The sequence below is a fragment of the Spinacia oleracea genome, chromosome 3 (genome assembly GCF_020520425.1).
Source record: "Spinacia oleracea cultivar Varoflay chromosome 3, BTI_SOV_V1, whole genome shotgun sequence".
Classification (NCBI taxonomy): Eukaryota; Viridiplantae; Streptophyta; class Magnoliopsida; order Caryophyllales; family Amaranthaceae; genus Spinacia; species Spinacia oleracea.
Genome location: NC_079489.1, coordinates 19859740 through 19885720, shown reverse-complemented (window position 1 = coordinate 19885720; position 25981 = coordinate 19859740). Strand labels below are relative to the sequence as shown.

At 36.0% G+C, this 25981-nt stretch overlaps 2 protein-coding genes across 5 annotated transcripts; both read left to right on the top strand.

Annotated features, from left to right (window-relative positions):
* Positions 1 to 5383: 5383 nt before the first annotated feature.
* On the top strand, positions 5384 to 21160 carry LOC110794952 (poly(ADP-ribose) glycohydrolase 1). Of its 2 annotated transcripts, XM_021999922.2 has the most exons (11): positions 5388 to 5884; positions 7082 to 7267; positions 8452 to 8555; positions 14529 to 14733; positions 14853 to 14957; positions 16916 to 17034; positions 17360 to 17503; positions 19133 to 19274; positions 19483 to 19653; positions 20480 to 20542; positions 20757 to 21160. In XM_021999922.2, the coding sequence occupies exons 1-11, from the start codon at positions 5636 to 5638 to the stop codon at positions 20901 to 20903; spliced, it is 1635 nt and encodes a 544-aa protein (XP_021855614.2). In that variant the 5' UTR covers positions 5388 to 5635; the 3' UTR covers positions 20904 to 21160. The 2 variants fall into 2 exon arrangements, with proteins under 2 accessions (XP_021855615.2, XP_021855614.2); XM_021999923.2 differs by lacking the exon at positions 17360 to 17503 and having other exon boundaries at positions 5384 to 5884.
* A 1230-nt stretch (positions 21161 to 22390) lies between these two features.
* On the top strand, positions 22391 to 25694 carry LOC110794953 (thioredoxin-like fold domain-containing protein MRL7L, chloroplastic). Of its 3 annotated transcripts, none has more exons than XM_021999924.2 (6): positions 22391 to 22545; positions 22789 to 22985; positions 23069 to 23544; positions 24977 to 25058; positions 25157 to 25268; positions 25371 to 25694. In XM_021999924.2, the coding sequence occupies exons 1-6, from the start codon at positions 22488 to 22490 to the stop codon at positions 25493 to 25495; spliced, it is 1050 nt and encodes a 349-aa protein (XP_021855616.2). In that variant the 5' UTR covers positions 22391 to 22487; the 3' UTR covers positions 25496 to 25694. The 3 variants fall into 3 exon arrangements, with proteins under 3 accessions (XP_021855616.2, XP_021855618.2, XP_021855619.2); XM_021999926.2 differs by having other exon boundaries at positions 22396 to 22545; positions 22798 to 22985; XM_021999927.2 differs by having other exon boundaries at positions 22400 to 22545; positions 22801 to 22985.
* The last annotated feature ends 287 nt before the right edge of the window (positions 25695 to 25981 follow it).

Genomic DNA, 25981 nt, shown 5'->3' with positions numbered 1-25981 from the left:
ACTTCGAAGTCAAACATATTACCTAGCCCCCCGACCCGCTGGGTAAACAAGATATGCAACTGGGAAAAGTTTCGGTACAATAGTCACCCAGATGCGCAACTAACAACAGTGATCAGAGTAACCAACTAACCATGTTTTTTTGCTCAAGGGTGGTCCGGTTGATGAGCAGTGAGATGATGAGAATGGGATGGGATTATGGGAACATATTGACAACCTTAGTGTCAATCAGCTAATACTTAATACAGAACACAAAATAAGTAAATAACAAATGTAGATTGTAGTCACTATTAATGTCAAGTCAATATCACTCACGATATCAAAATATTGTTTCTTAATGATCACTTGATCTGGCCAGGATGAAGGTAAACCATAATTTTCTTATACACTTTTATTAGAACAATAGACAGTCCCATTATGCATATAAACGAAATAAACACCAGTTATATTCGTACTTGCTAGAGTAGACATCAGCTTGACAAGTAAATAATTAACTTTATATGATCAAGTCAGTAATATGGTTCCCTCTTCATAGCTTCACCCTGAACCGCACCCAATACAACTCGTAACCCACAAAGTTCTTTTTGAATGGAAGTGGATAAGACGCTTTCTACAAGAAAAAAAAAGACCTAGCGGCAAACATTAACGAAGTAGTTAATCATGCTGCTGCTTTAAATCATTGTTTGTACTTAACACTGTTAGCAACAAGGTTCATTATGTTCTACTCAGACAGATCTTGACTACTTGAGCAACACAAAGTATGCTGCTTCTTATGACTACCATCCCATCCAACACTCTCCAAATGCGTAAACTTACATATGTACACAGTTACTAAAGCCGTGAATACCAACAAATGAATCCACTGAAAATAATCACAGCATTTTATAGGAAAACAACGAATCGAAAAAAACAAAGAAAACATTTTTTTTTACCTTTGGGCTAATCTAAAAACAATAAGCTGGAAATACACGCTTACCTTAGTTCCACGAGAAGCACTTTTACCATCAGGTTTTCCCATTGCTACATCTTCTATGACCAACCATTTGGAAAGGTCTTAACTCTTGATTTAGATTGCTTGGCTACTCTATTAGTGTTGATAATTTTCTTATCTTCTGTGTTTGCATTTTGCGTTATATTTGAAACCTCTCCATCCTTCTCTATTTTGACTTTTTTTTCTTCTTCGGCTTCTTTTTCTTGTTCTTAGAGGAATCTCCATTAGTAGCTTCATTAGCATCACTGAAAGGTTCAACAAATCCCATTCAGATCAAAATAATGTTGATAAGTGACAATGAATAGCAAATGGCGATTGCATGTACAAGCATCTTACCTAGTTTAAACATTAACCACAAGATATCGAACATCGTTTAACACTACAAATGACGATAACAATAATACTGCATTGGCGTACCTTCTTTGTTCATCACCAGTATGGCATCAACTATCTCTTTTAAACTTTTTGCAGATTCAACATCATATTTTCCTTCTTCCTTTTCGTGTTCTTCCCTTCCACAACTATTCCTGTTGTGTTTGCTTTAGGATTTTCTCTTTTACGTGATGAAGAAACTGGAAAGCCCGTCTTCATCTTCGCTCTCCATTACCGAGGCACCAATATCTCCCTTTACAACTTGCTTTTCAGCTTTTTTGTCATTGTTAGCCAACTGTTTTTTCTTATTCTTCTTTGATTTTTTTGTTCCACCATTTTCACTTGCAACATTTTCATAATCCTCTAGCTCTTCAATAACAACTACAATTACCAAAGGGCATATCAAATGATCAGATATGCTGGAATTCTCCTAACTCGACTAGAACAATGTTTATCCCCTCCTCACCAACCGCCACAAGTAGAGGGCAGAAGGACTACCAATGCAGAATTATGTATGCTTTTGGGGAAGTGAATGATTCAACAACTAACATTAGCAATTAAAAAAAAAGACGCGTCAAAACAAACAAAAAAATCATAACATTCCAGCAAGTGAAGACAAACAAACTCCATCCAGACAAAAATTTCATTAAAAAAAACTATTTCCTATGTTAGCTCTATGACACATTTGTGACGGAGTACAAAATTCAGAGCAGTCCTGAATCAAATTCACACCCATCGATCTGAACCAAATGTGTGACGATGCCATTTTTCATAATTTAACTAATTACATGCAACCAATACAAATACATTTCTGGTGTCTAAAGCCTAATTTCAAATATTTATTCACTGTTCATGTGGGACTGACCAGGGCTAGGAGCCTAGCACCTCAGAGCAAATCGATGATGATTTTTGTCAAACAATTTTCCAGAATATCCCAACAAAAACAACCACTATTAATTTATCTAGAATATCCCAGCAGAACCTACAACTCTTCATAAAACTGTGAAGTAATAATAGATAACCTATAACTCCTCTTCTATCCTCTTACTCAATTACTATGATTTCTCTATAAGTGCAATCAATAAAAATTTAGAAAATTACTGATGCTTTAACCTAATTAAATCAATAGGTCAATCAGTAAAAATTTAGCAAATCTAACATATCATCACACACTCATACAAATGAAATTATAAAATATAAAATATTTAATCAAAAGTGTAAACTATAAAGATCAATAGGCCATAGCTAAAGAAAAGAAGCCAGTTGTACCCAAAAAATAAAATCTTGATAATATAGGCAACAAATGGCTTCAAGCTTGACAGTGGAGCCACTAAATTTATCAAGTTTGACAAGGAGCCCCTCTAGGTGTAGGTAATTAAATTAAAATATGAAACATCAAAATCCCCTATAAATCAAAATTTTCGTATTCTCATCTAAACAGCTACCAAAACAAGCATTCATATTTACAAGTAACAAACTCTGGTTCACCCATTCCAATATGAGTCGGTGTACTAACAAAAGTCTCATTCCTCAATTATGTGAGCATTGACCTAGATTGAACTAATTATTTCACCTTGATCTTCTTCATGTTTTTGGAATTGATGGACTTTGCAGTAGAGGATTCATCTCCTAACTTCAATACAGCACCATCATCTACTTCCTCGACTATAGATAGTTGCTCCATTGGTTGCCCTGCTTCAAGGTGCAACATCAAGTCTTTGTGCTGCAAAATTAGCAAGGCCAAAACAGTTTTATCATCTATTTCTCAAAAGAAGCCAAGGCCTAAACATAAGCAGCCTCCTTCAAGACGTTCCAATTAAATAAAAACACAAACATTTTCTTCAAGATTTCGTATTTTACCATCCTTCAGTCTCACAGCTTTCTCCTCCCTATAACAATATGATATTAGTATAAAGTTATAAACTACACCAGATATGTTAAATTTCTGTAACACAATGCAATATCATTCTACTTGCAAAGAAACAACTAATTTCCATAAGGATACAGGCAGCAAAAATGAGATACATTCACTTAAGGTGACAGAACTTCATCCCATGTAGAAAGCAAAGTCTATCTTGGAGAGTGGGTAACTTGCCAAATTTTAGTACAGTGAAAAGAATGTGTTAGTTAGGTGAATAAAATGAGCACTCTTCCTACAATTTTAAGCCTATTAATTCCACGAGGAAAAAGGAAACCACCTAGTTCCAGGGGTTTATTTTATCAATCACCTCGTATTAGTCTTAAAGCACCTTCTACTGAACTCACCCACAACGTTATTAAAGCAGAAGAAAAAAAAAAACAAATGCGGACACAAAATCCAGTTATCACACCAGATCAAGAAGCTTTAAAAAATCCAATATAACATTACAAAAGTAGCATTTAAATAAACAAGATCTACAGCAACTACCTCTGATGAAGCAATTAGCGAGTATAAGATCTACAAACCTATAAGAATGTGAAACACCAAAAATCCCTAAAAAAACCAAGATTTAAATACCTAAACCTATAAAATTTAGATATTGAGAGAAGATAAAGAAGAAAAATACCTGAGTAGGATTTAAAAGAGAGATTGGCAGAGAAGGGGATCGAAGAGGAGAGTTGAATGATCAATTAGGAATTAGAGTTTACCTAAAAAACCAATTAATCACATAATAAGCAATTCAATTCTTCCCACATGCCGGAAAGATTTCGGTCGTCATAGACGAACACCGGCGCCGCACAAAAGGAAAAACGGAGTAAGGGAAAGAGGAATCAACGAACGGAGAAGCAGAGGCAAAAGGAAAAAGGAAAGGAAAACCAGAGGAGAGAGGAATGAAATAAATTAGGAGAGAGAATAAACATATTTCTTAGGAATCAAAAACCAGAAAAGAGAGAAAGTGAAAAAAAAATGTGGAAATTTGTTGCTTACAAGGTTTGAACCTTGGTTGATTGAAGAAGTATGATAGGGCTTGCAAAGGGAAGGAATGCAAAACATTTCCTTAGGAAAAGTGAATTTCATGAATTTGTGACTCAACACAATATTGATAAGCATATTGTTGCAAATGTGAGTATTTTAAAGGTTAGAGATAGGAGTTGATTTCTAGCTTTGAGTCGTGATTCGCACAGTGGCCCCCGTACTTAGGTATTCTAGGTACGTACATGACTAGGGTGACCACCGATGTGTGAATAAGCATGTTGAAAAGCGTTTTGAATAGATCAAAATGCTACCCGCTACTAGGGATGGCAATGGGTAGGGTCTGGGTAGGGTCTAGTAATACCCGGACCCGGACCCTAACTTTTTGACATATACCCATACCCTACCCTTACCCTATAGGGTCTAAAATTATAAGACCCTTACCCGGACCCTTTGGGTCCGACAGGGTATGGGTAGGGTCTAGGGTCTTATGCGGGTCCGCGTAAAACTATAACTTTTATTTCCTTTTTTGTATGCAATTATATGTAATATGCAAAAAAATACAAGAACAACGATTAATAAGGCATTTTAAAACAAATAAATAGCTAGTCTTCAAAAATTATCCTTGTCTTTCCTTAAACACGATACATTTTAAAGTACGAAGCTCATAAATTACAAAATCCCACATTCTTAACTACACAACATTAATGTTAATAAATAGGCATCCATTCAGTACTTTAGTAGTAGTTATCGTTCATATCATCATCTACTTCATCATCAACATCCTACAAAAAAAAGTAAAGTACATAAAAATAACAAAATGTAAGTGGGTCTAAATATAGGGTATGGGTAGGGTATGGGTCTTAAGGGTCCGCGGGTAGGGTATGGGTAGGGTACGGGTCTGAAAAATTAAGACTCTTACCCTACCCTAAAAAAAACAGCATATGCCCATACCCTACCTTACCCTATAAGGTCTAAAAAATAAAGATCCATACCCTAATTTTAGGGTAGGGTCTGACAGGGTCCGGGTAGGGTCCTGGACCCGCTGCCATCCCTATCCGCTACCTCAAACACTACCGTCAAACACGCCCTAAAAGCTACTTGCTACGGCTAATTTTGCCGAACAGAACCATAACAAATCCGATTTCCGGACCTTAGATTGATCAATTTTCAGAATCTGATCAGGTCCGTTTCGGGTTTAGACCGGCAAACACCCCTGTCGGACTACGCCACAGTGGAGGCACGTTCATCGGTTAACACTTGCCAGTTTTCACCGAAAAAATCAGCTAGGCAAGCAGACTCAAGTGCAACGATTTCTTCTGTAGGAGACTTGAAGAAGAAAAGGAAGGGGTGAGAGAAATCAATCAAATTTATGAACAAAAATGGAAAATCGTGAAGATTTGATATCAATTCTTCCATGTCTCCCATTGAAGCTTGAATCATCCCATCTAGCATGGCCAAACCCAGTAATTGAAGCCCTGAAATCGCTTTCTAAAGGTCCAAGTCATAGCCGGGTTGACTCAGGAGAAGTTCTGTTCCTCGCTATTTCTGATCTTAGGAACTCTCTTTCTCTCTCACCTCACCTTCTGGCTCCCTCTACTGCTGATGGCTATGCCCTCTTCTTCGACGAGGTTAATTCTTTGATTTTTTGATGAATGTTGAGTTACTTTTTGCATGAATTATATGCAATTTAAATGGCATTATTGTGGGGCTTTATATAAATGAATTGATTTTAATTTTGTATTTACATGTGTATTTGTTATGCTATTCAAAAGTTTGATCTGGGTTTATTGAGGTTGATCGAGATTTTATGAATCATATAAGGGAGAGGCAGACAATTTCTTGTTTGTTTGGATGATTGAGTAACATAAATATATAAGAGAGGAATTTAAGGAATATGTATTATTGTGAGAAAGAATACAAATATTTCTGGGGAAAATTTGCTTAAAGATTGTGGATTTCCACAATTTGATGAAAGTGGAATGATGATATGATGTATAAGCACCCCGCAAGTACCTCCATGGAAACGCACTTATGGCAAGCTAGTATTAATTTCATTACCAAAAGGCAGGGAAGACTTCTAACAGTGAAGAAAGAGGAAGATTGTCGAGTGGCCGGGTGATGGGGGCTTTGGGACGAGGGTTTCACCTTTTGGAAAGATTTGTGCTTCCCTTTCAAATAGTATGGAGTGACTGCAAATCAGATTTCTGGGGTTTGGAACGACAAAGGAGAAGAAATTGTTGGAGAAATGCGATGATGGCTATCCTGGACTATTTGATAGGAACGAAATGAAGGATTTTTACAGGAGTCTCTGCTTCCCCTGATAGTTAGTGGGATATTGTTTCTTTGTCACCATGTCTGTGGGCTAAAGCAGCTGGAGCATTCAAGCATTCACAAATTACTCACTTGGGAAGATACAAAGGAATACGGCTATTATGTAAATTTTTTGTGAATTTTAGAGAGGAAATATTGTCGTCTAGCTGTACTCCTTTCCTTACACTTAAATAAAATATTTGTTCTCATAAAAATAAAACTCCAATATTAGAAAATGAACATTTGAACAATTGAACATCATATGTTTGAGAAAGCTTGCTTTCTTTGTACTGCGTCTTTGCATATAAGAAACAAAGTGACTGCAAGATTACTAATGTGGAAAAGAAAATGCTTGATATATTAAGTAGGGTAACATTATATAGTTCTGATGTTACTAAAATTTGACTGAATCTGCATTGAGTAACCAATGGTGCTATACATGACTGCATGAGACAAGACAGGTGTTTACAAAGAGATGTCCTGAATAATGTATGACGGTGTCATATTTTTTGCAGTTTTTGACAAGGGCTGAAGCAGCAAAATGGTTTGGGGAAGTAATCCCTGTGATGGCTGAATTGTTACTAAGATTTCCTACACTTTTAGAATCTCACTATCAGTATGCAGACATAATTATGGTTGGAGTTGATACTGGTCTACGCTTACTGAAACCACAACAACCAGGCATTGTTCTCCTCAGCCAGGTATCTACCTACAACTATTTAATCATCCTTAAAAGTAAAAATGGGTACAATGTCTTGCGGTAATAAATTTCCTATGCTCAAAAAGCATATGATCTTCGCTTTTAAAATAAAATAAAATAAAATTCTACTTGATTCATTCCAATTGCTGAAAAACTTGACTTTGTAATATTGTCAATGATGTCAGTGTATCAACTAGTTGTTAATAACATTTGTTCTGTATGAAGTGTCTGTTGTAGTTACATTGCACTAGTGCTCACTGTACTTCAAGATTCTGTACTGATGAGGTGTTTTCTGTCTCCTGCCTTGAAATCAATGTGTGATTAGATAATCTTTGATATCGTTGCAAGATAAACATTCTCCTCTATTGAGCCCCTCTCGAGCAGGTATCTTTGAGATGTCTGTCTTGTATCTTTGAAAGGCCCATAGTAGATAACTAGAGACTAAAAAGTGGTTGGTTAAGTGGGTGTGGCCGTGTGAGGTGTAACTGTAAGAGAAAAGATAGAGAGGAAAAACATACTAAAAAACTATGTTAAAACTTAATTGGGAGCCGGATGGAGTATGCTTTTTTTCTGTCTGAAAATGTTTCCTCAGTTTGCTAAGAAAAGTTGGAAAGAGTATGCATCTCTCCTGTATTGCATCTTTGACTTTCCTACATGCCAATCACTAGTAGAAAAAAGTTACAGTTAAGAAGCGTTGCATTAAGATTAAGATCGAAGAAGGTATCTACTTAATGTCATTATGTCAGTCATCAGCTATGCATTAAGATTAAGATTACGATTAAGATTGAAGAATGTATCTACTTAATGTCACTATGTCAGTCATCAGCCGTGGAATTTGTTCTGATTAGGGAATGGAATTTTCCAAGGAGAATAGAGTGTGTACTCTACAGTCAGAGCAGTTCTCTAGGGATAAAAAGTGAGAATTCCATGTGGTCTTGTGTTAGTTCATAGTTTTGTATTAGTATTACCGTGCAATAGGTGGTGTTTATCTTGGCAAAGGGAGAGTGATGTTTGTCGAGGTTTTATCCCAGTTCTAAATATACATGATATTGCAGTTTGTAGATTATTGTTTGTGTTTGCACTTGTACAAACTACAGAGCAGTGTTCTGTTTTAAATTCTGCATGCCAGTTGTATTTGTAATGTGAAGAGGTCTTCTAACAACAAGTTTCTATGCTTTTGTATAGGAGCTTATCGCCGCTCTGATAGCATGCTCCTTCTTTTGCTTGTTTCCAACTGCCAATAGAGGTGCCAATCATCTACCAGTGATCAACTTTGATAGATTATTTGCGTATGTTATCGCTTTTCTCCTTTTGATGGATGTTCAAGTGTGTTTGCTAAGTAAGCAGTATTTGAACATTTCGGGTTTCCCAATGCTCAAATAACTCCGTGAATACATAACGTCGTGTTTGAGAATTATAATATTTATTTAGTTAGCTCCTGCTCCCTTTCCCCTATCTTTCTTGCTCTTGATATCTAAATATAATTATATTTCTGTGTGAAAGTACCACTTTTCCTTATTTTTCTTATGATTTAAAAGATTATCCCCATCATCTAAGTTGCAGTGAAAAGCCTTTCATCAAACTTCCTAACGATTTGTTGGGTAGGGCTGTTGAGCCCCTTGCTCTTTCTGGATTCTTAGGGGAATAGAATGAGATTTTTGGAGGCCAAATATCTTCTGATGTAAATTTACATGAACTTGCCTTCACTATTTCACTCACTTCTTCCAGCCCTTAATATATATGATCTAGAATTATTACATGTGTTGTTCATAGATTTGTTGAAGGCATATGATAAGATACCTAAAGAAGTACTTTGATGGGCTATTACAGAATATGGTACCCTTGCTAGAGTTTTAGTGGTTTGATTTAATCAAGGACATGTCTAGGCAAGTGAAGGAAAAAAACAAAATTATAAAGTGTAAGCGGATTTCCTTGTTACGATTTGGCTGCATCAAGGATATGCACTCAACCTTTTCTTACTTTTAACTTTCATGGATGAGAGATGAGTTAATGAAGACATTTCTAGATGAGTTAATGAAGACATTTCTATATGAGTTTCCATGTGTATGATGTTTTTTGCAAACCATATTGTATTCGTTGATGAGAGGCCAGTAAAGATCTAAGTTGGATCTACACAGACGAGAGATTAAATCTCAAGATTTTAAATGAAACATAGGTAAACTTAGTTTTAGGTGCCCGCAGGGCGTTCGTGAAGTACCGAAAAAGGTAAGGACCAAACAATGGTGAAATTGGATGGAGGAGTTAACTGCCAGTGAGTGTTTTAAGAAGCAGCTCCATGTACAAAAAAAAAAACAGAGATATTGATCAAGAAGTGGCTCAAATGGTTATATACCGATTGAGTAAATTAGGGAGAAGCAGGAGCATTTTATCGTTGTAAATTCATGATTTGCCTACAAGAGTTAAGAGATATTAAATTTTAGGACTTCTATTAGGCTGATTTCATTATATGGATCAGGGTGTTCAAGAAAGATATGTTAACTGGTGAGTGTGGAACAAAGATGCATGCTAAGATATTATGTGGTAAAACAAGTGAAGGCAGAGCTTGCTATGATGAGATATGCATGAAAGTTGTAGTTTCTACAATTGAGGATAAGATAAGAGAGAACCATCTAGATTGATTTAGGCAGGCTCATTGTTAATGGGTGGAAGATCCAATAAGAGTGGGGTGTTGGAATATTGGGGACTTGAAGTCCTGAAAAGTAGCCAAGGCAGACCAAGCATGACATGGATTGAGAACTTGAAATAGACTCAAAAGGCCTTTGGGGTTCCAACGCTTCCAAGAGCACTTGACGCTTGATAAAAAGGAATGAAGATAGGATGATATCTATGTAGCTGCCTCTATTTGGGCTTAAGGGCTTGTGTTTGTTGTTGTTTTTGTTGTAGGATTTGGTGAACTTGTTTTTTTTTAAAGCCTTGTAATGCTAGCCATGGCACCTTCCTATCTATTAAGTGAACTAGTAGCCTTCTTTCTTTCTTTTTCTTTTTTTTTAAAAAAATAAATAAATTTATGATTTGATTAAGTTTTCTTTCAAAGACCGTGTCAGGCAAGCAATGGAACCTTCCCATCTATTTAATGACCTAATTGGCTTCTTTCCTTACTTCATTCTTTTTATTTTTCTTTTTTTGTGTGCGAGGGTGGGTGGGGAAGTTTCCTGACTTCATAGAATCTAGGTGATTTCATTCTTGAGGAGTCAAGCTGAGCCAAACATGATAACTAAAGAACCTAAAGCTGGTGCCCTGAAGTCCAAAATAGCTTGTAGATTATACACTAGAAAGCCTGAAGGATGGCTGATACTTGGAAGCAAATTGCGGAATTCTTTGACAACTAATGGCATATTCATTTGTTTCAGATGAATTTAAATGCATCTTCTTTCTTCTGCTTCCTTATTTCCTTGTGGATGACGGGGATTTTCCCCCCTCATTTCTCACCCACAACTATAGGTGTTTGCTGACAGACCTGCTTCTGTACTGCTGTACACTAGAAAGGCTGCCAGCCTCTCATTTCCCTAGTCATTGAAAATCAAGTCTCAGCAATGGCCGGAAAAGTGTACACCTAAAAAGGAAAGTGAGTTAGACAGGGGAATACAAATTTCAAGTTTCTTTATATGGTAATTAGATGGGTAGAAGAGGAGGATCTTCATTTAATAACTTCTGGTTGTGCATAGTACGTTCGTTACACAGCAGGCTGTTGTAGAGGACATCTCTTAATGGTTGTCGGTTTTCCTACACTTGATGGCTCGGAGTGGTATTACTTGGCTTTAGAGATCTTGTGAATTGTGAGATTAGTAATTAAAAGTCTTTACCCTTTAGTATAGAGGTAGATAAGCTGTGGATCAAGATAGGTCTTGGTTTGTAGCAGTTTGCTTACGGATTGTCTTTCAAGGTCTTCTGGGAGTAAATAATGATGGATAATGTGTTTTAGTATGAGTTATACTTATTTTACTCTAGTGTTGAAAAGCCTGAAATGCATCTCTATGCTAAGGCCAGATATTCTAGACCAATTAGTTTGACCATCAACTTTAATAGATTATTGGTCATAGTGTACTCTATTTTGTATTTTCATCTTAGCGTGTCTTTGTCAAGGGGGTGGAAGGTTTCCATTGTTACTTTTGTTGCTAGGTTGTCGATTAATAAGGTTGTTGATCATTTTAAGACTGAGGTTTTTTTTTTAGTTTTGTTTTAAAAATACGTATGATATGGTGTGTTGGTTTTAGATATAGGCATAAGAGGTTGTCTCACAATTTTATGCTTTTAAGTGTTTTTTGAGTTTTGTTTAACAAATTCTTATGATAGAGTGTGTTTGGTTTAGGGCGAGGCAGATATGACCCGTATCAGGTTGTCTCACTCTCACTCTATGGTTTAAGTGCTTTGTCATGGTCGTCCTACTAGGTATTCTTGGGCTTCGTCCTTCATGGTTTTTGCTTTGATGTTTTGCAGAAGTTTAGCAATGCTTTGGCATCTTCACATTTTAGAGTTTTGACTAACTTTTCATAGTTTACTGCTACGGGGATGAACTTGGATTCCATTGTTTTAGGTGCTTTTTCTTATTTTTTGGTGTCTTATCTCGCTTGAGACTATGTAATTAAATCAAGGCCACAGATTCATTAATGTTGTTTGATTAAGTATTTTCAATTTTCTATTATGCAAAAATCATTCCATAACATGTGTTTTTAAAATCACAACGTGACATCCATTATAGATCATTTCTATTAAAGCATCAACCATTATTACCTATTATCAAAAAACTGTTGCGTACAGATACCTGTGAACCTTACCTAGGAGAGCCCTAGATCTCCACTGGTCACCATTACACCAGAATGACTCTTGGTATCAGGGTTGGAAGGTTGGGGGTTGTGATTCATGGATTATCTTTTGGGTTTCCCTTGTCACTTTGTCAGACTGTCATTTCGGTGAAGCAAACCATGTAGGTTGATTATGGTCGTGGCTAAGGGACATGTAAGGACCTATAGTCTTATTGGAACACAATGTGTGAAATGGTGTAGAAAGTTGTTGCTAATCATTGATGTCTATGTCGTATGTTAATCATAATTTACTTTTCTTCTCTTTGTTTCTTTCTCTTTGGCACTATTAGCCTCATTTGGAATAAGTTGGGTGTAAACTTGTTCTTCCAAAGTTGTTTTGTGGCTTGGAAAAGAAGAGCGAATAAATAATGGCTTGTTAATATGGTGGAGGATGGTTCCTTGACAATTGGCAGTGCACATGGAAAAATGAATCCAGCGGTGTTTTTAGAACAGAGCTTGCTTGCATCAAGAGCCCTCTTGATAAGAAGTGTTAAATCTTAGTGGTAGTTGACGTATTTTGCTTTGTAGATTAATTGTTGTGCACGGCTTGGGGGCATTACTTTCTTTACCTTAGTTCTCTTTTGTACTCTGGCAATACTTTCTTGCTGTCTATTTGATAGAAGTATGTCTACCTTTTAAGATGACGAAAGATCTTTTCTAAAACTTGAAAAAGAAAGGGGTCTACCTTTAAAGAGGGAAGTTCAGTTTTTCTCAGTGCTGATCAAGAGTAAACTGACTTAGATCACTTCTGCTGCATGAGATCTGTCGTTCTTCTGTGCTATGTAGTTATTGAAGTATTCCACTGCTATGCATTATCCTTAGACGTCAATTAGAAGGGGAGGACTTCAATCAGTTGGATGTTGCGTGTATACCTGAATGTTTGACGGGGTATTAATTTATATGCTCCCTCCGCTTTCATATGTTAGTCTTGTTTGGAATCTCAGACAATCAATTCTAAAGGCACTTGTCACAGAATCTCATAGGAATTTTACCCATGTGCTCACCCATGTGGGTAGGAGAGTGAAAAGATTAAGACCAGAAGGGGATTTACTTAGGACGAAATTGAAATTACAATTTTGATATGAGGGTATAATGGGGATAACTATTGGCTAAAAAAAGAAGGAAAGTTACCAAGTAGGACTAACATAAAAAACAGCTCAATAAGGAAATAGGGCTAAAGTTCAAGAACGGAGGGCGTACTTGTTTTTTGCCTGTTATTTCTAAGAATTCTAACTACTGTAGACCTATTTTTGGTTTATGTTTTTATATATTCTTTTCTCTATGTAATGTAAAAATATGGCATTTATAGTAACCCCGTGGAATTAAAACTCGGCCCTTCCGTTATGTAACGGCCGTTCTGTAACTTATTTTGGATTTGCCGTTCCGTGAAAACCCGTTACGTTACGGTTTGACAAAAATCACGTCTTTCTTCCTGCGTCGTCCGTTACGTAGCGGTGACTCGCCGCGTTAGACGTTTTTTTCTCCGTTACACCGTTCTTTTACATCAATTGACCAAAAATATTTTTGTAATTAGTTATGTATTTTATGAAACATGATATTTCGAGTGCTTATTTGTTCACAGAATATAATACTCACTCATATTAGGATAGATTTGGTTATATTATGTTGATATAATACTTTTTAGACTAAAAATGTAATAATAAGGCTTAGACATGTTAATGTGTATTTTTTAAAAAATTCACACCGCGTTAGCCGCGATCCGTTCTATTATTCCGTTACAAGCGGTTTCCGCGACAACGCGACCGCATCCGCTTTTTTTTTTCTACGAGTAACCCCATACTTGGGCCCTCAAAATAACCCTGATTTGTTTCAAACTCCCCGATTAACCCTTAAGTAAAGAAAACCCACCTTTATGGAAATAGCCCTAAAGATGTTGTTTCTTACTTTCTTTAGAGTTTGCATATTTAAATTTAGTAATTATATGTAAAGTTACATAATCTACCTCTAGTCTCAGTTATTGTAACCTAATTAAAAGCCATCAGAAGTAATGTACTTCGGAAGAGATTTTTCTACTTGAAGGTCAATTTTGAAATTTGAACTTGGGTTATTTTGAAAAATGGCCCTAAGAATACAGTTGCCGCCGTACCAACTTACCATAGATAAATAACAAAAATAAAGCAACAATGTTCGAGGTTTGCCCATCCAAAAAAATATTATCAAGTTGTTCACAGGTTTTCCAAGTCGGTTTAGGCTTTGACCAAGGACACTCGTTATGATCTTGAGCTTGAGTTGAGTTTTGTCCGAGTTGAATTCAAATAGTTCCAAGTTGACCAAGCTCAATATCACCCCTACTCTTAAACCTTTTTGCATCTTTTATTTTGCACATGACTATATCTGCAGCACTCACTTCTGTTTTATTCAATCTTCTGTTTCTGTGAAAGCTATATAACGGTTCTTTTTGCCCCTTTTTCTTTGTAGGATGTTGTATGAAAACTACCATGAAAATCAAGAGCATAAAATCAAGTGCATCGTACATTATTTTGAGAGAATACATTCATGTATACCAACGGGATTTGTTTCATTTGAAAGGAAAGTTCTTCCTCTGGATCATAATTCACCTCTTGTTTCTTATCCCACTGCTGGTTTCTGGGCCAACTCTATAGTTCCCCTCTGCCTGTTTGAGGTAAGAAATATGTGAAGTGGAAATCTGTTTATTATCTGAATTTGGTTATAACTGTTTCTGAAATTTGTACAATGTATTAAACAATGGAACACATTTCAAACTTTACATTCTTGTGAAAGATCTGCCCTTCAGGCTTGATTGAAGACCAGTCTAGAGGGGCTCTGGAAGTTGATTTCGCAAACAAGTATCTTGGTGGTGGGGCTCTGTCTAAGGGTTGTGTTCAGGTGGGCTAAACTTAAACTTGCAGTAATGTTTGCTCAATTTTCTTCTAACTCAGCAGTCCATTTTGATTTATAATTCTTTGCTGAGATGTTTGTCTCTCATGTATGTTTTAAAGCCTTCTCTTGGAAATCTTTTTGCCTATTGTTACGAAGGTTTTCTTTTATTGTTCTTCTCATACCTTTTTTTCGCTAATTAAGAGGTGTGAAATTTGGTTTTTATTTTCATTGTTAATTTTTACGAACGTGGTCTTGAATAGTTGATGCATACACAGATGCGAGAGAGATAGGAGGGCAAACTTCCTTCTTACTTTTTTGTTTTTTCACCTCACATGCTTTGTCATATCCTTTTTATTAGGTTATGGAGTTGAGGACATACCGAATTGTAATTGTTGGATGGTATAGACAATCAAGTGGCATCTCTTATGCGTGGTCCGATTGAAAGGACTTGCCTGTTGTTTGTTCATAGGGATTCATAGTAAGGATGTATTCCTGCAAATTTCATGATCACCTATTGGCTTAACTTTGGCTGGTTTCCATCACAAGATGACCCATAGAGCTATTACACGTATATAGTGTATTAAGAGAGCACCCGACACACAAGGTGTCAGAAGGTTACTCCTGTATTTCTGTAGGTGAGACGAGATCATTGAATTAAAACTCTTCTGTTGAGATGGTTCTCAATAGGAAAGGTCATGAATGATGCTCGTTTATTAGTTGTACTACCTCCGTTCTCTTTTGTTCTACTCACTTTCCATTTATGGTTGTTTTTTTGTTCTACTCAGTTTACTTTATTCCATATTTGTCATACCCCCTTACCATCTTACCTCTCTTACCCCACAATATTACACCTTTTCACACTATCTCTCTTACTTTTTCTTACACCCACCCACCTTTTTACACTCTCTCTCCTACTTTATCCTACTTTTTCTTACACCTACTCACCTTTTCCACAATTTTCTTAATCTACATATCTACAGCAAGTAGTAGAAGTGTGGAACAAAAAAAAAAAAATATAGGTAGTATGCATTTGCATTACTATGAGAAATTCAGTGATCTGTAGCTTATGTGTATTAATGTGATTCTGCTATCAAATTGTAAATAAATTCATCCTACTTGTGAAAAAACATGGTTTGCAGTTCTTAGGTGCAGGATGAAGGAATAATTATATTATTTCTATCAGTGAAAATACATTCCTTGTTTTTTATTAGCTGTGTGCCTTCCACTTGCTTCATTTGCTTTGGATCCAGAGCCCAATTACCTGATTGCAGTTGATGTCTTTTTAAACAACAGAGCTATGTTCTATGCACTTTTGAGAACTTCATAATAATTGTATCTGAGAACAAGGTACACCTTGTGTTACAAGTTCATTGGCTGTGTTACTCTCTCGTGTTCGACACTTTGCTCGTCTTATGATCTTGTCTGATTTCTAATCTATCTTTTACGTGTGTATATTATATGCATAAGGTTCAGGAAATCTCAGTGTATTGTCTCTTTGTAAATCGAGGATTTGCCAAGCAACTGATAGCCCCTTGTACAGCGTTGCAAATTTGTAATGATTTGCTTCCTTTTTTGTTTGTCATTCCCTTTTCCTCTGTACGGGCTGCAAACCATTTTGTTTTTTTATTAGCTTGGCTGAACTTTTCCAACTGCACTGATTGCTGAAACCATTCCCCTCATCTATGTCTTTGTCTCTGTCATTAGAATTTATTTTTTAATTTTTTTAATGGGCTATAAGCGTCGGAGATCGGGGATGATTAGGTCAAACCTTTTTACACAATGAATCTGTATGGCATGAAAAACCTACCCAAGCTGTTACTACCTGAACTCCTATGCGGGAACTCATAATTGTTGATTTTATGTCTTGCTAAATGATTTTTTTTTTCATTGATCCTGCACTACAATGATTTAAGTCTCTTCGCTGAGAAAATTTCCCTGTTTCATTGCTAGTTACTTTTTTGTAGGAGGAGATCCGTTTCATGATCAATCCTGAACTGATTGCTGGCATACTTTTTTTGCCTTCCATGTCAGACAATGAGGCGATAGAAATTGTTGGCGCAGAACGCTTCTCAAACTACTCAGGGTTAGTGACGTAGAGCTGATAAATGTGATGAATTGATGATATCTAATGTTGATTATTTTTCCCCCATAAAATGCATGTATCAAATCTTAATGACTTCAAACTTAAGAGTAGATTCATATCATCATACTTTTTTAAGGTTGAAGTCACGAAGATTTTATTATGAACTTTATTAAGGCTGAAGTTATTTGATCCACTAAAGATATGCTGACGTGGTTGATATTTCCACTATCACATTACTGGCGTAATTTTCTGCACGCATTGTTTAACTTGTTAGATGACATCATAACTATGCATTCTCATCGCACAATCTTTAAATTTGCTGTAGATATGCCTCTACGTTTCGTTATGCTGGAAACCATGTAGACTTGAGAGAAGTTGATTCTCTGGGAAGACGTACAACAAAAATTGTTGCGGTAGATGCATTGTCCCGCCCAGGATTGAGACAATACAGAGTTGACTACCTCTTGAGGTTTAGATTCTTGTTTTCTTGTAGTTTATTTAAGTGTAGATGGCCTTACATTGGGTTTTCGCTTCTCATGTCTTGTGAAATTTGAAAGGATTGTAAGTATGCTAATTTAGGCTTAATAAAACAAAATAGTTAAATATGCTAAGCTATAGAGCTTAAAGAGAAGGATGCGATGACCCTTTCTACTTCTTTACCCTATGAATGCTACCTCCGTGACGTGGTTTTTTTTTTTTTTTTTTAAAAAATAATCTAGTCTGGAGTTGGTTGTTTATTTGTCAATGGAGTATGGACGGGTTGAGTTGTCACTTTGTTCTTGTTTGCTCTATTTACCTGTTAAGTTGGACTTGTGCTCTCGATCTAATCTGATTTTTTAAAGGGGTATGGTTTGGTCTGTTTTGATTTAATCTCTTGATTTGATTAAACTTTGACCATTTTTTAAAGGGGTATGGTTTGGTCTGATTTGATTTAATCTCTTGTTTTGATTAAACTTAGACCAATTTTTACTCTAATATTGCAGCATTTGTCTATTTGGGAAGTTCCTAAATAATTGCATCACTTACCTGATTAGGATTTTATTTTGGGTGCAAGTGGCCAAGTGGGTGAATGAATAAAACAATGTGCTTGCTTTTTGTGTAATCACATGAGTTAGCTCTCAACTTTCCATATTTCTCCTCATCTTAAAAAGCTTTTAAACCCAAGTGGTGAATTTTTTGGAAGTGAAAAAACTCAAAAAGTATATAAGAAAAACTTATTGTTAGGTGGGATCTTGTTAGATTCGTCTTAATCTTTGTTTTCCAGTTATCTAATTTTCATAATTTTATTAATATGATTTTAAAAATCTTTTTGATAATAAGGAAGCGAAGGTAAGACCATCTGGTTTGGTTTAATCTGGTCTTTGCTTCAAGTACTACCTCATTTTACTAAGTTCTACTCTCTCCGTTTTAATTTGTTTCCTAAGTTCTACTCACTTTTACTTTGTTCTCTTTATGTCAGCCTTCTATAAGTTCTATTCATATTTTATCATCATCCCCCTACTTTTACGGACCCAGTTACATTTAATACCGACAAATTCTCTTACTCTCTTATCTCTCTCCTCCTAAAAGCAAGAGTATGTACACGAGTGGTCCTCATCTTGAGTTCTCCTTGGTTCATGTTGTTGGAGTAACTGAGTGGAGCTCAGGAAAATGGAGGTAGTAATAGATAATTATATAGTGGTACATGGGTTTGTCTAGCTAAGGGTTTAAATGTAAGAAGACTTTCGTCTGTCAAGTTGTCATTTGCACTGCTTCTTGCAAATGCAAGCGTAGCTTTCACTTTCTGTTACCTTTTTTAATCTTCTTTTCGGATTACACAAATAAGATGCACCGTGAAAAGTATAGAATCAGATGGGTGTTACATCTACATGTATTTCCGATCTTGAGGGGCAATTGTCTATGTAGTCAAATTGGGATCACTGAATAACAAATGTAATGTGTGTAAATAGTTGTTATGAGCAAAGGGTTAAAGCCATAGGTTATTCGAAAATTTTAAGATGTTGTGCAGAAAATGATGTGGCGTATTGCGTTCCTTGTAAGATACTGAAATTTCATTTTCTCTTGTGAAGGTACATAGCTAACTGTTTGATTTTGACAGAGAGGTTAACAAGGCATTCTGTGGCTTTCTGGATCAACCTAAAGATCAGCAGTTTCAGATCCCGTTGCAATGTTCCAGTTCTCGCGAAGTTCAGCCTGGTAGTGATCCTATGGATGTCAACAACTCTGAAAGTCAAGCAACAGTAAGGAGCCAACTTTCTTGTACCTATTGTGCTTTGTTATTTTGCTCGCCCATTTTTTTCTATATTCTTTCTTTGTTGGGAGTTAGGGCCCTCAAATTCATAAGGACGTTTTTCTAGCCTATGATAAAGTAGGTTGTTGCTTTCCTTGTCAAGTTAGGTTAAATGTTCAACATTGACCTGATTCAATATCTATTTTTGGCCTCTCCAGGACTGTGGGATCTTTCCAGACACTGATGGATCAAAAGCGACTCAGAGTATGGACTTTAAGCTGCAAATGTGTCATAGTGATGTTGGGATTGCTACTGGAAACTGGGGTTGTGGTGCTTTTGGTGGAGATCCTCAAGTAAAGACAGTTATACAGTGGCTAGCTGCATCTCAGGTGACTTTTACTTCCAGTGCTGCTGTTTTAAAGTTAGTTTTTTCTAGATTGTTGAAACGTCAAAGTGTTTTTGGTGCTATACATCTCGAGAAAGGTAGTTCTCAACTTCTCATGAATTACCCGTAACAACGCTTCATTAAGTTAGGGTAACCACCAATTGTAATCGTTTAACTTTGAGAAATTTGTGTAAATCCTCTACCGTATATGGTTATGCAACCTTCAGCTTCCCAAATCTTTCTGTATTTACAGTTTAATATTGGCCTAATTCCTGTTATCTCAAAGGGCCTGCTTTCTCTCTGTTTCGTTTTTTGGTCCACATTGATTTTGTTTTTATTTTTTTACTGTTTGAAATTGTAGAGGTGTCTTTTTTCTGGTCTGCTGTTTCTATTCTATCTGATATCTCCATTCATCCGTTTTGACATTTACTTTCTATAATCATAGTCCTGCTAGTTTTGATCGATACAATTTGGCTTTCTTTGGTTTCTGCCATTTAGGCCCTCTTTCTTCACTGCTCTTTTATCAGAACCAATATTCTCTGTGACTTTCAGAAGCCTGTCGTACTAGTTTTTCCTCAGATTATACTTATTGTTTCAAGAAAAATTCTGTTAAGCACTTAAGCTAAGCTTCAGACTACTGATAAGATGCAAAGAGTAATTTCAAATAACTTACTTTTCAAACATTGCCAACTTTTGTTCTTTTTGTTTCTTGCATTAGTTTATTGTCTGAGTTTGTAAAGGAACTTGGAAGTGTGTGAGGGAATGTGTTTTCCTTGTTTGGGTTCTCTCCAACGTCAAGCATATCTAATGTTTTCGTTTAACCTTCTCAGGCCTTAAGACCTTTTGTTTTATATTACACATTTGAAATGGAGGCTTTGCGAAATTTGGATCAGGTACTTTCTTTCTTATATTTTTTGAAGGAAATCATTCCATTCCACTCCACTCCACTCCACTCCATTAGCTTCTCTAATTTTGAAACTGATTTACAAGATCCTATAATCAATGGTTTTCCACTTATATCTGAATCGTTATGAGCTCGTATAGACATTTGAATATTACTAAACAGTTTACATGCTCATTTCCGATTCGCTTGGGAATTCGGTGCAGGTACGTAGTTGGATTATGTCCCATAATTGGACCGTTGGAGACCTTTGGAACATGTTGGCAGATTATTCTTACAGACGCGCAAAGGGAGAGACAAAGCTGGGTTTCTTTTCTTGGCTGCTTCCATCATTCTACCTTACCGGTGAATAGTGTTGATACCAGATTAATTTCCTGTCATATGTTAAATTCCAATGGTCATTTGTTTTCTTTCTCACTTGTAAATACAACCACAGTTTGATTTTAGGCTCTGAGTCTGCAGTAATTTGTTTAAAAAATTAACTCTGTTTGCTGAGCATCTACGCTTCATTAATTCAGCCACAGTTTGGATGTAAACAGAGTGTCTACAGTATTTCATCAGTGATCCTTGCCAATTGTAGATTGAGAGGAAGTGCAGAATGTTGCTGGGATATGGCTATCTTCGTCTTATGGTAATTTTTTTTTACTGTGAGCTGGTCCGTACCCAATTTTTTTTAACACACACAACGGAGAATTATATTAGATTAAACGGTGTCACCCTTACAAATTACCTTGGCCATAATCCAAAAACCATCGGCCCAAAAGCTACGCTTACTTCTACTGTTAAACCATCCAAAAGCACTATCAAAAACTTCACCTAGTTTCTTTAAACTATATATTACAGAATCACATATTAATCCAGCTAGGTGAAGAGAGATACTATTAACTAACTTATTTTTCCTGCATAATTCCCTTTCCTTTATCCTTGCCTCGTCCTTGGGCATCCGTTGCAGTCTGAGCATTTGAAGAAGAGGAACCAACTCCATCTTGCCTTATCTGAATTGGGATTGAGCCCACCAAAATCTGGTCCGTACCCAAGATACAGTTAATCACTCCCGCTCTTCCCGGAAAATATGGTGTAATGTTAATATATGTGCGTGAATCTTTCAATAAGTAGTTTAGTTGAGTTTAGTACGTATATTTGAGCTCGAACTTATTAGAACAAATTTGAATTTATTTTAGTTGTAATTTGTATTCTACTTGGGTTGCCTTTATTTTACTTTATGCTCATAAAGTTGAGATTTATTTGCACCATTTTTTCTTATTAAAGTGGTTCCATACGCTTTTACAACACTTGCACAACAAGCATAAAACTCACTATTTTATAAAACAAACTCGCACTCACATCTTCAAGAAGCTAGATTCACTTCCCATTAGGGCATTAACTACAAAAAATAAACGTAGTGTATATTTTACTATCAAGTACCCACAATAACCGAAAAATGATATACGAAAATGTGAAGTGCATAAGAGGCTACAAATGAAATTTACTTGTACTAAATTTTTTATTAACAATACCGATTGATGCGTGATTTTGTCATACATTTCTAAACAAAATCTAATTTAAGAAATAAGTTAAATGCTTATTCATTACCCTAAAATTTAAAGTTAATTTATTTGCCTAAATTCTTGTACTGGTCAAACTTTTCTTACAACCTCTAATTAACAAACACTTATATTGAAAGTGTGTTCTCTTCATGTAGTCCGATCTGATTTTTTCAATTTCTAATCCGTGCTATTCTAGTCTAATCTGAATATTTTGTGAAGAACTTTTACCTTTACCGACAGTGTAAGCTTATTTAAGCTGATTTAACAAGTAATAAGAAAAAGGTCAAGAGAACATATCCCATCCCGTATTCGCGTAGTCAAACCTCTAATGAGGCTCAACACTCTGGTTATAGTTGGAAACGCTGTTAACAAATACGGAGTACGAAGTTTATGCATTATCCAGAGCTCCAAGCAGGCTCCTGCCCAGAATATCCCAGCAAAAAGCCAGGTTAATTTCACAATCCAATTTCAGTTTTCACTTAATTATTTTCAATCTTAATTTTAGTTTTGCTTGTTGTGCTCTTAATTGCATAATCCAATTAGGAGAAAAATTGTGGAAAAGTTGATAGGGTTTATGAATGCATTGCTGTAATTTTATTTATGGCATTTCTATTTTAATAATCATGCATATAATATGCTTGATGAGTTTTTCTTGACGGGGTTTGTTTAATTTGTGTTCATTGCCGTTAAGTGGCTGTAGTAGAGATGAATTTGCAATATGCTGGAAGATTTCAGTGCTCATCCTTGATAGTAGAATCTAGCTTGAAGGTGTCGATTTCTGGCGGTCATATATCTAGCTCACAATCAAAGAGAACCCTTGTGCCACTTTTGAGAAGGGAGGGGAGTTTTTGCCTTTCTTCATGGAACCTCCTGACACTTTCTTTACCGGTTTGTTTTCGTGCTGTGTTATGATATTGTGTGATTGAGTTTGGAGTATTTATTATAGTTACCATGCTTATTAGAAAAATCAGCATTGTGATTTCAGAAGATGGAGATGTGGAATTGGTAGAAACACAGGCAAAAGGAAGTATGGTGATGAGGATGGTCTCATGGATGAAGATGAGAGGCGCGAGTGGAGAAAACAGATTTGGGATGTGATTGACAAGTACCCCGATGTTGAAGAGGAGCTTGATCCCGAGGAGAAGAGGAAGAAAATGGAGAGGCTTTTAGCTGAGTACCCTCTTGTTGTGGAGGAAGAAGATCCTGATTGGCCTGAGGATGCTGATGGAAGGGGTTTTGGTTTGGATCAGTTCTTTAATAAGATCAGTATCAAGAATGTGAAGAAAGATGACGATGATGATGATGATTATGATAGTGATAAGGAGATAGTGTGGCAGGATGATGATTATATTCGTCCAATTAAAGATATTACCTCTGCAGAATGGGAGGAGACAGTGTTCAAGGATATCAGTCCTCTAATTATTTTAGTGCACAACCGCTATAAAAGGTTACTTCCCCATCTCTCTTATCAAACTGTGGAATGTCGTTTGGTGTCTTTATTTTGTTCAGATTCGAGAGGGTTATATGATTCTCAATGGCTGAACAAATAATAGAAGAACATATGTGGTGAATTGAGATAATATGTTGAACAATACTTCGTATTTCATAACGTGTAATGCAGTTTTCCAGTTAGGATTTCTCTCAGAGAACCTTCACCAGACAAGGTTTTCAAAAATTCACAAATTACTAACGTGGTTTTAATTATACACCTGGTGTACCCGAGGTTTACAAAAGTTACCAATTACTGATCTACTGGTGACAATTCTATATTGAGACAAACTTAATTGAATCTATAAATCTCTTGTGCCCCTGATAAAATGTTACTTACCATTTCCAGCGCTAAACAGCTTATATATAGATTGTATCGAGTGCTGAACTTAGAAATATTCAGTTAGTTAGGACTTTGAATAATGTTGAGCCCAACTTTGTTTTATCATCTGCCACAATTAATCATCACTGTCCTATGATATATAGGGGGTAGGTATCTCAAAGTGTCTTTCCATTCAAGAAGCAAATAGTCTTTTCCCCGGAGTTTTGTGACTATTTCTTAGTACTTTATAGTATATGTACAAAATTATACTTCCTCCGTCTTTTAATACTCGCAACGTTTGGACTTTTGCCACTATTCATATAATCTACTTTGACTATTCGTAGTATTTTTTATATAAGATAAAACATAGTCATGTGAGATCTTGTTAGATTTGTCTCAATGAGTATTATCAAAATATCAACTTTTTATAATTTTTGCATAAAGAGAATTTAAGATATAAATGATCAAAGTTGTGCATTGGCATGCGTGAAACTTACAAACGTTGCGAGTATTAAAAGACGGAGGAAGTATTTCTTGTCAGTTCTCATTGCTTTTAGTAATGATAATGTTGCAGAAACGTTTCTCTTGTATGTCAGTACATTCCCTTGTATAGTTTTTGTTCACCAGCCCCTCTTAATTCTTCTTGTTTGCAAATAGAGAATCAGCTGTGTATTTATCATGGCTCTATTTTTTTGCCTGTTTTTGTGATAATGGTTTGAAAAGTTTAGTTGTTACTATGGTTTCCTATCAGTCATGTATATGGATACTCATATTTTAAGGCGAAATTGATGTAACCTTTTTTCAACGGGAAGAGAATTTAACTTTCAAACCCTGTCTTTATAGATTTTGGTCATTTTTCTGGCTATGTTGTGTGATATATCAGACCTAAAAAGAAATATATAGTATCATTTTTAGATATCATCTCTTTATCTATGCGTAAATACAGTGCTATTTCCGTCTCCTCGTTTTCTCATATTCATTCATACTTCACCTCAAATTCAGCTTTGTTAACTGGATAGACCTAAATCGCACTTGGCTCCCCTTTATCTGAATATGTATATGTTTGCAGACCAAAAGAAAATGAACAATGTCGAGATGAGTTGGAGAGAGCTGTGAATATAATATGGAACTGCAGGTTACCATCGCCTAGGGTTAGTCCTCTGCCTCATATGTCTTTATATGTAATATGAAGTACTCTATATGATTTATCTACTGCAAATCTGACAACTTTTTTTTTTACAAATTCCAGTGTGTTGCTATAGATGCAGTTGTTGATTGTGATTTGGTCTCTGCTTTAAAGGTCACCATTTTCCCAGAGCTCATCTTCACAAAAGCTGGGAAGATATTTTATCGCGAGAAAGGTTATCATCCTTCTCTCATTTTTCCGAACATGTTTATTTTTGTTGCAATTTCCTACCCCTTCCCATGTCGGTGACTGTTCTAACTTATTGTGGGTTTCACAGCTACAAGGCCAGCAGATGAATTATCTAAGATGATGGCGTTCTTTTACTATGGTGCGGCAAAGCCACCCTTTTTCAAAGATATCGAGAACATTGACGAAACAATTCCATCCAGCACTGTGTCTTAGTGAGAAACACTATGGTGAAGGTAAAGATAGAAGATCCTCTAGTTTCTTATACCTGTTGTATACGTTGACGTGATGCTTGTTAGTTAGGATCAAGATACATAACTAGATGTATTTACCTCTGTACTCATGTAGCAAATGTGATTTTCCTCTTGCCCCTTGAAATTAAAATTTTAAATCAACAAATATTTTCTGCGTTTCATCATAAATTCTTTTATCTATGCTTGTCTTATATGCTTGCTGTATCTGGGCTTGTGTTGTCTCTGGTAGGTGGCAATCACGATGTATTGCCAATGTTTTCCTTCTTTTTGTTATGGGTTATCATTGTGGATGAATCAAATACGTGATCTGTACTTTAATGGAAAAAACATTATGTCAAAATCTGCAAATGGAGGTGGTTGTATCAAACAATATTCACAATTATTGGATTCTAAGGTTGACACAGCTGGAGCTGGACAATGGTCTTTTGTGATTCCACACTCATACTGT